Raw genomic sequence first — 16,700 nt, forward strand, 5'->3', positions numbered from 1 at the left:
ATTTATATGTACACACATATACATATGTATGTATAAATGACATTGCCGAACAAATAATGTATACACAAACAAGTACCAGAGAACGTAAAATACATACAATATGATATACGTTCTCTGGATATACGTTCTCTGGTTGTACTCACGCTGATTCAGATGATTCACGCATCTATATTGCAGTCTACGTCCCTCAGTGGAATTTACTGTTGAAATGTTGACATGTTCTGAGTCTAGTAGGGATCAAGTTTTATATTTTAAACACTGCACAATAACTATGGATTTTGTTTTAACACAAATAATGAACACAACTAATAAAATGAAAAGCTTTAAGAAAAAAAAATATGTTCAAAAATATCCCAAAGAATGGGAAAAAGATGATAGGTTGAAAGATTTTTTTATATTAATTATTATTTTAACTAATTAATTAATGAATTAATTAATTTTTATTTATGAATTAATTTTTTATTATTTAATTGATTTTAATTATTTCGATTTTAGCTTTAGGGGCTTTTATTAAATGCTATCATGCTAACATAAATGAATTAATTTTTAAAGAGAATTGCTAATAAAGAGAGAATTTATAACATGGATAAAATTTATTGTAACTTTAACATACATATGAAATATAAATGGGGATGCCCCTTCTTGTTATACTTTATCTTTGAAATTTAATTACACATATATGTACATCTTACTCATTCACTTAGTCATCAGTCATTGTTATTGAATATCAGCCTGTTGAACCAGAAAACATAGTGAAAGAAGTTCTTTGATGTAGACGACGTTGAACTGTGCTTTTTGGTGCTTATTATATATATTCTATTGTATAATCTAGATTTACAATGTTATTATCACTTGTCCCTTTCGACAAAAGTTCGTGGTGAATGAATTCAAGTTCATTTTATTGGGAATAAACTTTATATAAAAGAAAGAAAAACAATGCCTATCAATAATTCAAGCGATGACTTTAAAGAGCTGATGAAATTACGGCCAAGTGAAATTACCGATGATAAGCAGCCAACATTTTACCTGGCCCGCCCACAAATCCTTAATATTTACTCTTGCCGGGGCCTTAATAGCAATAACAACGACGTGCATCTTTCGTATTTTAAAAAGCCAACATCATATCCACTGGATTTAAATGAAGGATTCGATCAATTCATTTTCAGGCAGATGAATAAATTTGGGCTTAATAAAGTAGAAAAATACGTTATAGAAAACGATGAAAACATTCTGCAGCCGGATGCACATACACCATCCGGATCTCGGCAGACACAATATGATTCTAAACGCAGAGTGATTTTATGTCAACGTGGAGTCTTGACAGACATTATGCTTATACCATATCCTCTAAATGGACCGCGTAATACGACGTTTCTTGTTACAAAATATTGTGGCGCATTTCACATGCAAGAAAAATGTACGATAACTAATTTTGAACAAAGGGCTGCATATCATACATATCATCAAAAATTTATGCAGATATGCTTTTCTGGTGAGTATCCTGATTACTTGCTCGTATGATTTCATACGAACAAAAATCATTGAAGTCATTTGGCAGTAGAATTTGCAAATAACCTTACACCTAGGATTCCTTTATATCTAATCACAGCACTGCATTCCGTACGATTACAGGACGTCTCCTGATGAGCCCTGTAAAACACCTACATAGGGAGGCTTGCATGCTTCTAGTTAGGGAACGCAATGCACTCCTCTCCAAGCAGTTTCTGTAGTCGTCTCCTTGGAGCGGAACCCATTTCTAGGAGCATCAAGTGGTCATTCTTTGCTTACGTCGAGGATATTGAACAATACGCCGACCGGACTACGGACGCAATAACTTTAGACACGCACTGACCGCCATTCACAGTGGAGCCGTTAACACCTTCACCGACTCCCTCGCAGGGAATGGTGTACTTGGTGTTAAACCACCACCCGTAGCAGACGAAGAGCTTCAGTTGCCGGGAGAATCTAGATTCGTCCTTGCGCAACTTCGTTCTGGATATTGTAGCAGGTTAAACTCCTACTTATCTACAATTGTTCCCGACATACCAAATATATATATATATGTCCGGTGTGCAATGCATTTCTGCATGACTCAAACAACCTCTTTGCATACGAAATGAATCCCACTGATTTAACCTCTCTATGGTCCGACTTTGTCAACACGTTTCTTGGACCTGCCGTTAGATGACTTCCATGACAACCAATTTGAACCCTACCCCCCAGCTGAGATTAGATAACCGCTCCAACAACAACTGTAGTTATAACTAACAGAATACTCACATGTACAACACACATACATATATGCTATATATAATATTTACATGGAAGACTCTAAATAATTTAAGCTTTTAATTTTATGATATTTAGATAGTCCAAATTCGGAACCTGAAATCGATAAACCTGTTGATGACAATAACCCAATTTTTTGCATCATTAAAACCTCAATGAAAGAATTTGATCTAATCTATTCAGCAGAGATCGCTGGTATTATGTCTGATAGCAAGGTTGAAAACACGTAAGTTCTATTTCAATATTGTTAAATTTAGAATCTAAACTGATGGAAATTTGTACTTGTATAAAAATTAAATTGTCCAAAACCAAAAATATGAATAAACAAATTCGCAACACTAACCAAAACACATTAAAGTGGCTTATAGAAAAACACTTTTGATAAAAATTTTATTAATTATTGATATGTATATTTATATAATAATACATTTGTCGCTAATGATGTACTTAAACCTTTTTAGTCCTAACACGGAAGAAATTAATAGATTGCGATTCATAATGACTAAGCAATTGAATAAAAATGATTGGAAGGGAGATATTTTAGATCATCCAAAGTGTTTGCTCTGGTGGCTACAGGCGTATTTAGCTAAGACAAGCGATATTTGCATTGGCCTGAGAGATCAGAACGGCATTGTGTGCACTCCAGTACAAGTCACGCGAGCTGAGCAGATAGCAAAAGTAAAAATATTAATTGTAATATTCTGTTTTCAAATTATCTATATATTGTTAACATTTTAGAATCGTAAATGGAAACCGCACGTTTGTATACGTTTTCTACACTCCGTACTTAAATTGGTAGAGAAAACAATGGCGCAAGTAGATTGTCCATATACAGTCTACGAGTTTGACTCCTCCACAAGATGTATTAAATTCAAAGTCCATGCAGGCAAAACAGATCTCTCTTTCCTTTCAGATGATTATATAAAGAAATGTAAACAGCGTACTTCGCACTAAAAACATTATACATATAATATCCATGCTATATCACATAATACACGTATGGATAAGTATATACTTACATACAAACATATGTACATTTATATGAATGATAACGTTTTTATATTATTAATAACTAAACAGAGAAATTGTTAATGCAATAAATTAAAGGTTTTATTTAGCATAGTTAGAATGACCCGTTGCTTTTTTAAGCTAATTTCATAATACCCTTTTCATCCGTATCAACCAAGCTCTCGTTGCTTCTGGTCGTTCTGGAGTTATTATCAATGTGTATGGCCTGGAGTTGTCTCGAAGGAACACAATTCCTCCGCTATTTGTCTAAGGTGGCTGGATTATTACTTCCTTTAGACGGCCCAATTGGTTGTTGTTGTTGTTGTTGTAACGATTATCTAATCCCCGTTTGGGTGATAAATTCTAGATTTGTTGTCGTCGAGGTCATCTAACGGAAGGCCCAGGAAACGAGCTGTTTCGACGGGGTCGGACCATAGAGAGAGGGGTGTTAGATGAGTGGGGTTTGTTGGGCATGCAAAGAGGTGGTTAGTGTCATGCGGAGACTCATTGCATGCAGGACATGTGTTTGGTATGTCAGGGTCTATTCTGGATAGGTAGGAGTTTAACCTGCTACAGTATCCAGAACGAAGTTGCGCGAGGGTCACTCTAGATTCGCGAGGCAACTCGAGCTCTGTGTCTGCAATGGGTGGTGGTTTGACTCGTATTACGCCATTCACTGAGAGGGAGTCGGTGAAGGTGTTAATGGCTCCACTGTGAATGGCGGTCAGTGCCTGTCTGAAGTTAGTTGCGTCCGAAGTCTGGTCGGCGTACTGTCTAATGTCGTCGACGTAGTCAAGGAAGGACCTCTTGATGTTCCTAGGAGGCGGCTCCGCTACAAGCAGGCGACTGCAGGGGTGGTTTCTGCGAAAACATCCCAGCAGAAACTGCTTGAAGAGGAGCTCGTTATGTTCCTTAACCGGAAGCATACGGGCCTCGCTATGTAGATGTTCGATTGGAGACATCAAGAGGCATCCCGTGATAGTCCGGAGTGCAGTGTTCTGACAAGTCTGAAGCTTCTTCTTCTGCGTGTCACTGCATCCAGGCGACCATATTGCGGCTGCATAATTGAGGACCGGCCGGCCGATTGCCTTGTATGTTGCCAACAACGTTTCTTTGTCTTTTCCCCATGAGCTGCCGGCAAGCGACTTGAGGATTTTGTTGCGGCTCTGTACTTTGGCAGTTATCGCGGTCGTATGAGGAGTGAAAGAGCACAGACTGTCCAAAGTGACGCCTAAAATTTTAGGGTTATTTACTGTCGGAATTTTTGTGTCATCGACTGAAATGTTCAGGTCCAGTGTGTACTCCTTCGTCCAATTGGTGAAGATGGTCGCTGTGGATTTAGTGGGGGAGAGTGTTAGGTTCCTTGCAGAAAAGAAGCGAGAAAGATCGGAGAGGTAGCCGTTTACTTTTGAACACATGCCATCGATTCCATTGCCCAACGTCAATATCGTACAGTCATCTGCGTACGAGGTCATTGAAATTCCCGCTGGTGGCTGGGAGAGTTTTGAAATATAGAAATTAAACAGTAGCGGGGAGAGGACACCGCCCTGCGGAACCCCCTGTTTAATTTTCCTGAGTTTGGAGTTTTGACCTCGAAATAGTACGGATGAGTGCCGACCGCTCAGGTAGTTCATGGTCCACCGCTTCAGCCCTGGAGGGAGCGGTGATTGTTCCAGGTCCTCAAGTAGCGTTGCGTGATTGACTGTGTCAAAAGCTTTTGACAAGTCCAACACTACGAGGATTGTCCTCTCGCAGGGTGGCTTCTGGTTCAGGCCATGAACTATCTGGGCGTTTATGACGCTAAGTGCTGTGGTGGTACCAGAGAACGTATATCATAGAGAAGGTTCACAGTGCGGCCATTAGCAAAATATTTCATGCTTCGCAGGGGAACTGAAAAAGATGAGCGTGTTTCTCTGCACGGAAAAATATTTCAAAATTGTAAATTTAAATTGTAAAATATTTTAAATCGACAAAAGCTTTGTTGCCAGTTTTGTCAATTTTTTCTGTGTTTTGTGGGCTTGCGTGGTTGCAACTTTTCCCTTCCAGAGGGAATATCAGAAATTTGTTCAATTTATGATTTTTAGCTTTTGCCATCGTCGCGAAAAGAAGCTTGTTGGCAAACGCATGCTCGGGGAGATGAGAGGGTGTCTGTTTTTATGAATGAAGCGAGGTTGCTTGTTGAAAGTACGCCTGCGTTCATGAATGAAAATGTTGTTGTTGTGTGATTTACTATAAATTTGGGCTTCGCCAATTTGGCTGACATATTGACTTGTGACCATTGTTGTTTTTGTAGAACAATGTTTTTAGTTTTTGCGGGTGACATATTTACATGTGTACGGATATTCATATGTATGTATGTTTGTTTGTGTATGCATTATTTGTTGTATAATTTACTGATAAGTGATAAAATTATGATTTGCATTTCTGAATCCGTACATTAAAATGCGCATGTGCAGATATACATACATATGACTATATAAGATTAATTTGATAAAAGATGTATGTATATGAAATTACAAGAAAGATATTAAGAGATCACATTAATCCACCTGATGCACCACGGGAATCCTATGTAAAATTTGGCCTGCATTTACTTGTACGCTTGTATACATGCTAACCTTACAGATTTATATCACATTATCGACTGAATAAAGACGCAATATGACATTTTGTGTTTTATTCTTATGTTTTCTCTTATAGAAATCATAAACTAAATCGTAACAATAATATAAATTATTTTCTTAACTTACACTCCAAGTCTGTTAACGGCTATCCTCTTGTTTTGTTTCTGATAACAAAACCGATAAATTGGTTTCCGCGACACCCAAAACCGATACAATTTCTGCTTCGAACGTCAAATCAATAATATCTGAATTCATGACACCTACTACATTTTTTGATCGGTTTCAATTCTGATTTCGACAACTAACGTATTTTACAACACGCCTGAATAAAGTGAACGTATATATCTTTTGTTTGTGGAAAAATATACACATTTAATTTTTTTCTCGCACTACACACCGAAATGTATATAAGTACATATGTCGGCTAGTGAGCGAAAACAACCACATATGCATTGCTACAATGTTTTTATGGCTGGAAGTATTCTCTTCAAAAATTCGCAATCCAGGTCACATGACAGTATATACGAGTACTTTCCTTCGTTATCAACTATTGAAACTTTTTATTGAACATGACGTACATAAGTATTTTTGAAGGCTTGAAGCTACATACAATAAATTGTTTATGAATGAATATAAGGCATGTCAATATCTCCCTTCCGCTTTTTTGTCTTTTGAATTTCGCGGCTATGTACAAAGCGCTACAGAGCTCGTATCTGGCAACACTATACATAATTTGAAAGGTCTTGACATAACCTACAAAACAACGCTATGCATGATTAGTTTGGATATTGCGTTCAACAGTTATAGACGTGTAAACATGGAGTTCACTGACGCCGAAATTCGCGCTATTTTAAAGTTTTCCTTCGTTAAAGGCAAATCCGCTAGAGAAACGTTCCGTGAGATTAATGGTGTTTTGGGGGATGGTACTCTATCACCAAACCATTTTGAACCATCTGCAGAAGGCTGGATACAAAAAAAAAGTTTGATGTTTGGGTGCCGCATAATTTGACGCAAAAAAACCTTCTGGACCGAATCAACGCCTGCGATATGCTGCTGAAACGGAACGAACTCGTCCCATTCTTGAAGCGGATGGTGACTGGCGACGAAAAATGGATCACATACGACAATATCAAGCGAAAACGGTCGTGGTCGAAGGCCGGTGAATCGTCCCAAACAGTGGCCAAGCCGGGATTGACGGCCAGGAAGGTTTTGCTGTGTGTTTGGTGGGATTGGAAGGGAATCATCCACTATGAGCTGCTCCCATATGGCCAGACGCTTAATTCTACCATCTACTGTGAACAACTGGACCGCTTGAAGCAGGCGATCGACCAGAAGCGTCCAGAATTGGCCAACAGGAAGGGTGTAGTGTTCCACCAGGACAACGCCAGACCACACACTTCGTTGAGACTCGTCAGAAGCTACGGGAGCTCGGATGGGAGGTTTTATCGCATCCACCATATATCCCGGACGTAGCGCCAAGTGATTACCACCTGTTCCTGTCCATGGCGAATGCCCTTGGTGTTGTGAAGTTGAACTCAAAAGAGGCTTGTGAAAAGTGGCTGTCCGAATTCTTCGCAAATAAGGAGGGGGGCTTCTACTAGGAAGGTATTATGAAGTTGCCGTCTAGATGGAAACAGATCATCGAACAAAACGACGAATATTTTAACTAAATCCGATCACTGTAACACTTTTTATTAAGCATTGAATGAAGAGCAAAAAAGCGGAAGGGTTAACATTGAAAACCTTATATAATGAACGTTTCCACCGTTCCCACGACTTTCCACGACAGTGGAACGTAAAAACTGGAAGTCGGCCGATTTTCAGTGCTCCCACACCCAAATCGTACATTTTGTCAATACAAACGCGTTTATAAGAACATTATTTACCTTTATTTTGCACCTATTATTCAAATTTATGCATTACAAAAAAAATACACATTTTTCTTAAATTTAGTAAACATTTGATGTTACAATCAATATAATAAAATAGGTACAGTTTCTTTTAGGTAGATTGGTAGATTAACATGTCTTAGATGTTTGTATTCTGCAACGTTCTATGTACTCTTCGGTTAAGAAAGAATATTCCGTTTTACCAATGTGCTTTTTCAATTGAATACACTTTGCGTATGAGTCATATACAAATTCAAAAACAGTATATGGACAATCAACTGAAGACATGGATTTTTCTATTAATTGTAGCATGGTGAGCAGGAATCGGATGCAAATATGCGGTTTCCACTTTTGATCCTAAAAATATTTAATTAAATTCGTAATTTTTGAATTAAAGAATATAACTTACTTTTGGTAGATTTTTTACTGGCTTCAGCTGTATTGGGCTATGTATGCACCCATCGCTCTCTTTCAATCCGGCAGATATATCTGCAGTGTTTGCCAAATATGATTGAAGCCACCAGAGCAAGCATTTGGGATCTTTCCAAATATCCGGCAATCTTGTTTTCCAAAATAGTTTTGTATTGATAAACCTCAATTTGTTAATGTTTTCTATATTTTGCCTATAAAGGATTTGAATACGCATATATGCTTTAATATATAAAATAGTTTTACGTCTAATACGCTCTCTTTGAATACAATCTTACATATCATCAATCTTATGATTTGAAACTATTCCCATGATTTCTCCAGAGTAAATTAGATCAAATTCTTTGACGGTGGAATGAAAAATTCCACTAATGAATGCATCATCATTTACGGGTACATCGGTATTGGGATGCATGTCAGAATTATCTTGTAATAAAATTTAATGATGAATGAAGAAAAATATATTATATATTGCAAAAATTACAATTCTATTGTTTATTGCATATAAACTTCTTTCGACTGCCACTAGGGGCTAGATAGAGTAAACTAAATTTGAACAAACATGCCCCCTTAATAAACATGACTATTGGTCTTGACCCCGAAAAATGATAATGCAATTCTCCAGACTCAACAGTATATTAGCAGACTAACAAAAAAAAACTTGAAATATTCCGTTTTCATCTATAAAAGTGGATCGACTGTAGGGTTGCGAACTTTTTAATTCAAAAATTGAAAATCCAATATGTAACCCAACATTCATGGGATCAAAAATTAAAATTTCATTTTTTAATTCCGATTTTCAGATTACTCAACTAATAAAAATATAATTTTTAATCCAAAATGTTTGAGATTACAAATTAAAAATTTTATTTTAAACATGTAAGGTTACAAACCAGTGCTCTAGAGTATTGAAGGATATAGTATTAACTATTTTATTTTATTTTAACGGTATTTGGGATTACATTTTTTTGTATTCTAATCCGGTATTTGGGACTAACAATTAAACATTTTTTTTTTAAAAACAACTGATTTCTACGTTGTCACTACGGGCATAACATTTGATACATTTTGTTTAATACGGGCGGTAAGTACGGAAGGGCGGAACGTCGGTAACTGTTCACATCATGAAGCATAATGCACTTTGGGGCATTTCGGTGATCACGACCAAAAACGAAGCAACAATAAACTCTTGAGTGGCAACAAATGTACCGCAAGTTAGTACCGACTATAAATGAGTTCCTTTTTGAAGGAATGTTGAATGTTGAAAGAGAATGAATTTTTATAATCGCGATTTTCCTTCGACATATACTTAAACATATTTACGTATGTATGTACAGAAGATAACACAAAATGCCATTTAACAAAAAAAAAAAAAAAACAAGGAAAAACGTTAACTAAGCTTAAGCTATAATACTTTCCTAAGCTATAATTACGTCCCTTACAAGAACTTGGTTTCGATATAATTTCGTGAAGATACCTCGTCAAATAAAAAATTTGTCCATGTAAACACTGTATTCCGATCGTTCAGTTAATATGGCAGATATATGCTATTGTCATCCGATCTATAAAATTTCTGCAGAAATTGGATTATTGCCTTATCTAACAATCCATGCCAAATTTCGTGAAGATACCTCGTCAAATGAAAAAGTTTTCCATACAAGCACTTGATTCCGATCGATCAGTTTGTATGGAAACTGTATGCTATAGTTATCTGATCTGAACAATTTCTTCGCAGATTACATTGTTGCCTTAGACAATAACTTATGCCATATTTCGTGAAGATAACTCGTCAAATAAAAAATTTTTCTATGCAAACACTTTACTCCGATCGTCGAGTAATATGGCAGCTATATTCTATATTGATCCGATCTAAACAATTTCTTCGGAGATTACATTGTTGTAGGAAATAATGCATGCCAAATTTCGTTTAGATATTACGTCAAATAAAAAAGTTTCCTCAACAAGCACTCGATTCCGATTGTTCAGTTCGTATGGCAGCTATATGCTGTAGTGGTCTGATATCGGTTGTTCCTACAAATGAGCAGCTTCTTAGTGAGAGTAAAACGGGTGTAAAATTTCAGATAGATGTCTCAAAAGCTGAGGGACTAGTTCGCGTATATACAGACAGACGGACAGAGCTAAATCAACTCAGCTCATCATGCTGATCATTTATGCATATATTTTATACGGTCTCCGACGTTTCCTTCTGGGTATTACAAACTTCGTGGCAAGTATATCATATTTTACGTTCTCTGGTATGAACACATAAGCGGTGCTGCCAAGTTGTGAATTTAAAAGGACAAGTAAAAAAATACTTTAATTCTTAAATGATCTTTATTATAATTCATTATGTATTGTATTTATTCATATATAATACCTATATCAAAGAAAATACAATAAAATATATTTAAAGATCTTATATGTTATAAAAAACATAACGAAGGCGAGTAAAGCTTTATCCGTAAGAGGATATATGAAACCAACTCACTTAATACCTTTCTCCCTATGGTCCCACCACATTGAAACAGCACTAATTGGTCAGACTGCGAGTCATGCTGCCTAGTTGAGCTCCATGGGGCCGTAGATGTTCCTTGTTGGCCACTCAACTGTAGTGCCGTAGAGGCTATTATCGCAGTATTGCGTTGGCAGCATATGGACCACTCCCTATGTGTCCTAAGGCCTGAACAGGTCGAGTTATGGCTCCAACTATTGCATCTAATCGAAGCGGAATTATGCGCGATGTAAGTAATTTTGATGATAATCGTTACAACCAACAACATTGTTGAAGTTCGTACACTAAATTGGTTGGTGAAAATAATAAGAGTATTTTTAAGTATTTTAAGATTTTTAAATAAAATTTTATAGGCAGCTAGAAATGAGCATCGCTAAAACTTTAGGGTGTTTATTGTATTTTAAGCGGAATGCCTTAAGGTTTAAAAATTATGTTGAGACTCATGGTCGATCAAAAAAGACATTAATAACAACAGACAACCGTATGTTGTCCTAAGTTTGGAGTTTTGACCTCGAAACAATACGGATGAATGCCGACCGCTCAGGTAGTTCATAGTCCACCGCTTCAGCCCTGGAGGGAGCTTTGATTGACAGGTGGTGAGTGAATGACGGGAGTAACAAGGCCTCAAGTGTCTTCACTACTGGGGAAAGGAGAGTTATCGGGCGATAAGACTCCCCTTTGTTGGCGGGTTTCCCAGGTTTCAGTAGTGGGACCACTCTTCCGACTTTCCACACATCGGGTATTTGAAGAGTGGACATCGACAAGTTGAGGACCTTGGTGAGATAGTTTACTCCCGTTGAGCCTAGATGTTTTAGCATCAGCATGCTTATTCCGCCAGGGCCGATGGATTTAGACGATTTCGCCTTTTTGATGACACTCTGAACCTTCCCATCGGTGAAAGTAAGTGGTGCGCAGTCTTTTGGCATTTTGCGCAGTCGTCGGGTAACACATCGTTTGGCCTTGTCGGTCGAAGGGTGCTGTGTAAACTGCCGGCTAAAATAGCTCGCGCACTTCTTTGGGTCCGAGGAGGCATGGCCATCGAATTGAATTTCAACCCGGTCGTCATGTCTCCTCGGATTAGACAAGGCCTTGACAGTATTCCAAAGGTTACTCACACCGGTGGAGAGATTACAGGACTTCAGGTGCTCCACCCATTTTGTCCGCTTATGTTGGTTTACCATTTGCCGAATCTCCAAATTGAGATCCCTTATTCGGGGATCACAGGGATCGGCATGGCGTAAGGTGTCGCGCTCGTTTGCTAATACAGCTGCTTCGGCTGGGAAATTTGGGCGGAATTCCGCAATTCTACCAGCCGGTATGAAGCGAGCGGTAGCAGCAGCGATCACCCTGCGGAATTGACGCTCGCCAACGATGACGTCCGTAGGAATGGGTAGTGCATTGAAGGTACTCTCAGTAAATTCTGTGAAGCCGACCAAGTTAGCTTTGTTAAAGTTGTCCACAGAAATAAAGTCGAGAGGTTTCTCGATCGAGATAATTATGGGCAGATGGTCCGATGCGAGAGTTAGCATAGGTCGCCAGGTGATGCTATCAATCTGTCAATCTGTTCCGCCAGCTCCATCCCCCTACGATCGTTTGACAGGCACGAATGCCAAAGATCGTGGTGCGCGTTAAAGTCGCCTAGCACCAAATGGTTTTCACCACGAAGCAGCGCACCTATGTTCGGGTGATATCCTGTTGGGCAACATGTAACTGGGGGGATGTATATGTTAAATATCTCGAGTTTGACATCGCCTGACCGGGTAGCTATACCTAGACATTCAAGGGTAGTGTCCCTGCGGTCGATGTCACCAGGCTGGTGTCGCAGTATTGCGTTGGCAGCATGGGGCCACATAACTCGTGGTCCACTCCCTATGGGTCTTAAGGCCTGAGCAGGTCTTAAGATGGTTCCATCTATCGCATGTATTGCACCTAACCGAGGTGGAGTTTGGATGGAGCCTTTTAGCGCATACGCATCAAAAGAATTCCTCGGGGCCCGGGTTGGACTCGATGCCAGCACGGGTCAAGAGGATACGGATCAACCCTGCTGCAAGGTGTTGCTCTAGTGACGACAGACTTAGACTAACACTTACCGATCCAAACAGGGTTAGATCGCCGAAATAGCAGCCCTTGGCCGGATGAAATCCGGGTCAATTCCGGTAACGTAGAACCGGCTGTTGTGGGAATTGACAGACAACCGTATCGTCACTCTCGCTAAAAAGAACACATTCATATCTTCAAGAATAATTTCAGGCAAGATTGGTAATATAATATTTTCTCAAACGATCCGACGAAAGCTATAACGAGCAGTGGCGCAATATCTTGTAGAGCGATGAAAAATAAAATTAATTTGTTCGAGAATGATGCCAGACGGAATGTTCGCCGTCCAAAAGGCAAAGAGTTGCATTCACGGTTTACAAAAAAGACCGTTAAACATGGTGGCGGCAACATATTGGTTTGGGGTTGCTTTTCATGGTTTAAATTCAAATAGTAGAAAACTTAAACCAATGCATTTTTTCAGTCATAGATAGATGTACTTATTATTTTGTCCAGCTAGCTCCTAGAAATTTAAGTTCTTGTTTAACTTTTTAATTCTAATATTTTATTTTTTATTTTATCTTTTAAATGATAATAGAAATGAAATGTAATATTCTTTCCTTCCAAACATGAATAAAATTGAATTTGTTGGTACTTATTATTTTGATCATGTGTGTATATATACATATAAAAAATAATTAAAAACTTTAGGTAAATATTCACATATTATTTAATTCAAAATTGTTTTTATTTTACCATTCATTTGTCATGATCGAGTGGGTAATTCAAATTTTTGAATAATATATAATACAAGTATAGTTATAGCGTTTAAAATTATTTAAATGTTATTAGTGGATTAAACAATACATTCAACAGATACTTAAAACCACGCATAAGATCACGCATGCGAGCGTTTACCGGCGACTTGCGTTCCACGCTTACCGTCTTAAGCGTTTTATCAACGCATTGTACACATTTAACAGCTAGCAACTGTATGCGCGTCTGTGAGGCACCCAAAATAAAATCCTCACGTTCACGCATACCATCAACCAGAGGCGGTCGATTATTTTGTAGTGTACCATAGAACTGAAGGCGATCACCTATCATCAAGGCACTAGTGAAATTACCAAATTTGTGACGGGCTTGTAGCACAATATCGATACTTTTGCTTAACAAACCCTGTGTTGGCATACGTACGCGTATCTCATATTCGTACGTATTCCACTGATGCAAGGAACATTTACCTTGTAATACACTATGCTTTAGCAAGATATCGATATCGTTGCAGAAAATTTCCTTCTCTTCCGCACCGCATTGTAGTTGCTCGCGTACGTATGTACCGTAAATGCAGCTGATCCAGCGACTCAACCACGTGGGCAAATATTTATTTAGATATTCAGCACGTATATTGGACACACGACTAATATGAACTTGAGTTACGGTACCCACCCATATCACGTCCATACCTTCCAAGTGTGCACATCGTAGTTGTGACTTGATTTTATTGCTTTGCTCGTTAACTGCTTGACCACAAAGTGTATAGAAACGTTGCCAAGTCAGAGGACCAGTTATTGGTGGCATTTCATCGTTTGCACGTTTGTGTATAGCGTCCATTCTTTCCTCAACATTCTCGTTGCTATCCATGGTATTAATTCTAGATTCATCTTTATCGAGCGCTACAATATTGCTGAAGCGTGGGGTATCCTTAAAATTTGCCGTCATATAGGGGAATGTAAGTATACAGGCTGCCGTGATGCAAAGAACCACCTATGGTTTAAAAGTATTTATGGAATAAGTAAATATTTGAGATTAAACATATTATTATATTTATTTACCTGCATGATGGTTACGTATTTTTGTGTTGTACGGTGCAACGCTAGAAAACATGATCCGAGAAGTACAAAACTAACAGCTACAAGTGTACTGCCCAAACGTACACCCGGATCGGTGAAGCCCATCCAATCGATAATTACAAAAACGGGTATCAACAGCGAAACCAAACCAAATAAGGGTAAGAAAAGCAGAATACCAGCTAGACCTAGAGTAGCTCTGATCATACCGAACATAGTGGCACTCTGTGAAGCTGTGATACATAATTGTAACCAACTTAAAGTAACACAGTGCGGTATCAGATGTGTGTAGATGCCGTGCCAATTATTGCGTGCTGCTAAATGTATTAGGAAACCCGGTATTAGCAAATATAATGCTGTGCGACAATTTAAACAGAACTCAATGCCATTGCCAATAACAAACGAACAAAATGTGGGTACTTTGAGATCCAAAAATCGCCAGCCTGTAGTGACAACGTCGTCCATTTCGTATGGATATTTCGCCAAAACATTTACGGCAAATGATATAAGGACAATCCAATCAGGAAGCCTGCGAACTGACGAGTACATAAACATCACAAGCGAGGCAAGACCAAAGATACATGAAACAATGGTTAATTCTGAATGTGCTAGCCAACCGTTTGCTATTAATGGTGATACCATCAAATTTCCAATGAATGCACAAAAGAAATATAAGTAAGGCTTAAGATTGTTTTTTAAAAAAAGATTTTCCGAGATAGTGGCGTCAATGTTATGATCACCATAACTTAGGAAGAGTCCAGACCAAATGCGAAAATCGATGAAGTCTTGTTTTGTCTTAAGCATCTTACATGTAGAACATATCATGATGGCTAAACATAGATAGTAAATTGCCACTGGTAAATATACTGTAACATTTTCACTTGAGGCTAACCAGTATACTGCAAAAATTAAGGCCATGCGTACGGTGGGTGAGACTACAGTTGGAAAAGCGGCTATGAAATTCACTAATCGGTGATAAAGTAAAGTACAAAAGAGTACTGGATGGAATAATAGCCGATGGAAACATGGCACATGGTCCAATGTAGCAGGATGAGGTACAGATATAGTTAGGTCATCGTTTACAGCAGGCATACGACCTGCAGCATAATTAACAGCTGCTGATACTAAATTCTCTTCCGTTATAACACGTACTGATGACGCAGATCTTTCTCTTGAGTATGAAGTGACACGACGCCTATGTTGTCGTTGTTGTCTGGAATGTGTAGGCAAGTTGACATGCCCGTTACCAATACCAGCGGCATCTGTTAAAGGCTCATGTCTTCGATTAGCATATTCATCTTCAGTCTCTTCTTCCGATGTTGAAGTCGAGTATTCATGATGACGTCGCTTTTTTTGTAGATTATAAATTTCACGCATTTTACGCTCAAGTTGGCGTGGCGTAATGTGTTGTCCGCCATTGGCAAGACAAGAAAATAGTTCACGCGCGGCTTTGCGAGCAGCTCGTTCACCTGCTGTCATTGAGAGACAACAACGTACCTCAGATTCATTTTCGGTGGTTATGCCACAACCTTCCTCATAGCATTGTCGCAATAGTTTAGTTGCATCTTCATGTCCTTGTTGTGCTGCGCGTAGTAACCAATGTATAGCTTGTTGGCTTGATGCCGCTTCATTTTGTTCTTTACAAAAGCATGAAATAAATTATTTTAACTTTATGTAATTTTTCTAAACTATACCAATTGTTTTATCCAGCAACTGTTTGGCCAAATCGTATTGGACATCCGAACAACCTTCCGCCGCTATGTGATACTTCAGATTGTTTAATGAAGTGCGATCTATTAAAAATTGTCACAATAAATAAGAAATTGTAATGCAACATTTTGGGGTACCTTCTAAATTCCATTTTCTTCGAGTATTGTTGCCGGAAGGCTGATTTTTAGACCAGCTAGCCATTTTTAAAGAATTTTTTTGATATTTTATTTGACATTAATACAACATTTTTGTTTAGAGATTCAACAGCTGTGTTAGGAAATTTCAAACTAAATCCGTCTTCTTCTTATTTAAAGTTTATATTCTCAACAAGAATGATAGAATACAAGATTGCACA

At 38.3% G+C, this 16,700-nt stretch overlaps 3 protein-coding genes across 3 annotated transcripts; 1 reads left to right on the forward strand and 2 right to left on the reverse strand.

Moving 5' to 3' along the window:
- Positions 1-758: 758 nt before the first annotated feature.
- On the forward strand, positions 759-3,341 carry LOC106616024 (decapping and exoribonuclease protein). Its single transcript, XM_014232470.3, has 4 exons — positions 759-1,492; positions 2,368-2,515; positions 2,751-2,967; positions 3,028-3,341. The coding sequence occupies exons 1-4, from the start codon at positions 937-939 to the stop codon at positions 3,241-3,243; spliced, it is 1,137 nt and encodes a 378-aa protein (XP_014087945.2). The 5' UTR covers positions 759-936; the 3' UTR covers positions 3,244-3,341.
- Positions 3,342-7,921: 4,580 nt separating this feature from the next.
- LOC138857096 (uncharacterized) lies at positions 7,922-12,280 on the reverse strand. Its single transcript, XM_070108574.1, has 4 exons — positions 11,974-12,280; positions 8,518-8,665; positions 8,220-8,433; positions 7,922-8,167 (listed from the first exon to the last, which is right to left on the reverse strand). Exons 1-4 carry the CDS (start codon positions 12,278-12,280, stop codon positions 7,940-7,942), a joined length of 897 nt encoding a protein of 298 aa, XP_069964675.1. The 3' UTR covers positions 7,922-7,939.
- A 1,217-nt stretch (positions 12,281-13,497) lies between these two features.
- wfs1 (wolframin ER transmembrane glycoprotein wfs1) lies at positions 13,498-16,646 on the reverse strand. Its single transcript, XM_014232529.3, has 4 exons — positions 16,483-16,646; positions 16,330-16,428; positions 14,621-16,272; positions 13,498-14,552 (listed from the first exon to the last, which is right to left on the reverse strand). The coding sequence occupies exons 1-4, from the start codon at positions 16,544-16,546 to the stop codon at positions 13,620-13,622; spliced, it is 2,748 nt and encodes a 915-aa protein (XP_014088004.2). The 5' UTR covers positions 16,547-16,646; the 3' UTR covers positions 13,498-13,619.
- Positions 16,647-16,700: the final 54 nt, after the last annotated feature.

This window comes from Bactrocera oleae, chromosome 2 (genome assembly GCF_042242935.1).
Source record: "Bactrocera oleae isolate idBacOlea1 chromosome 2, idBacOlea1, whole genome shotgun sequence".
Lineage (NCBI taxonomy): Eukaryota > Metazoa > Arthropoda > Insecta > Diptera > Tephritidae > Bactrocera > Bactrocera oleae.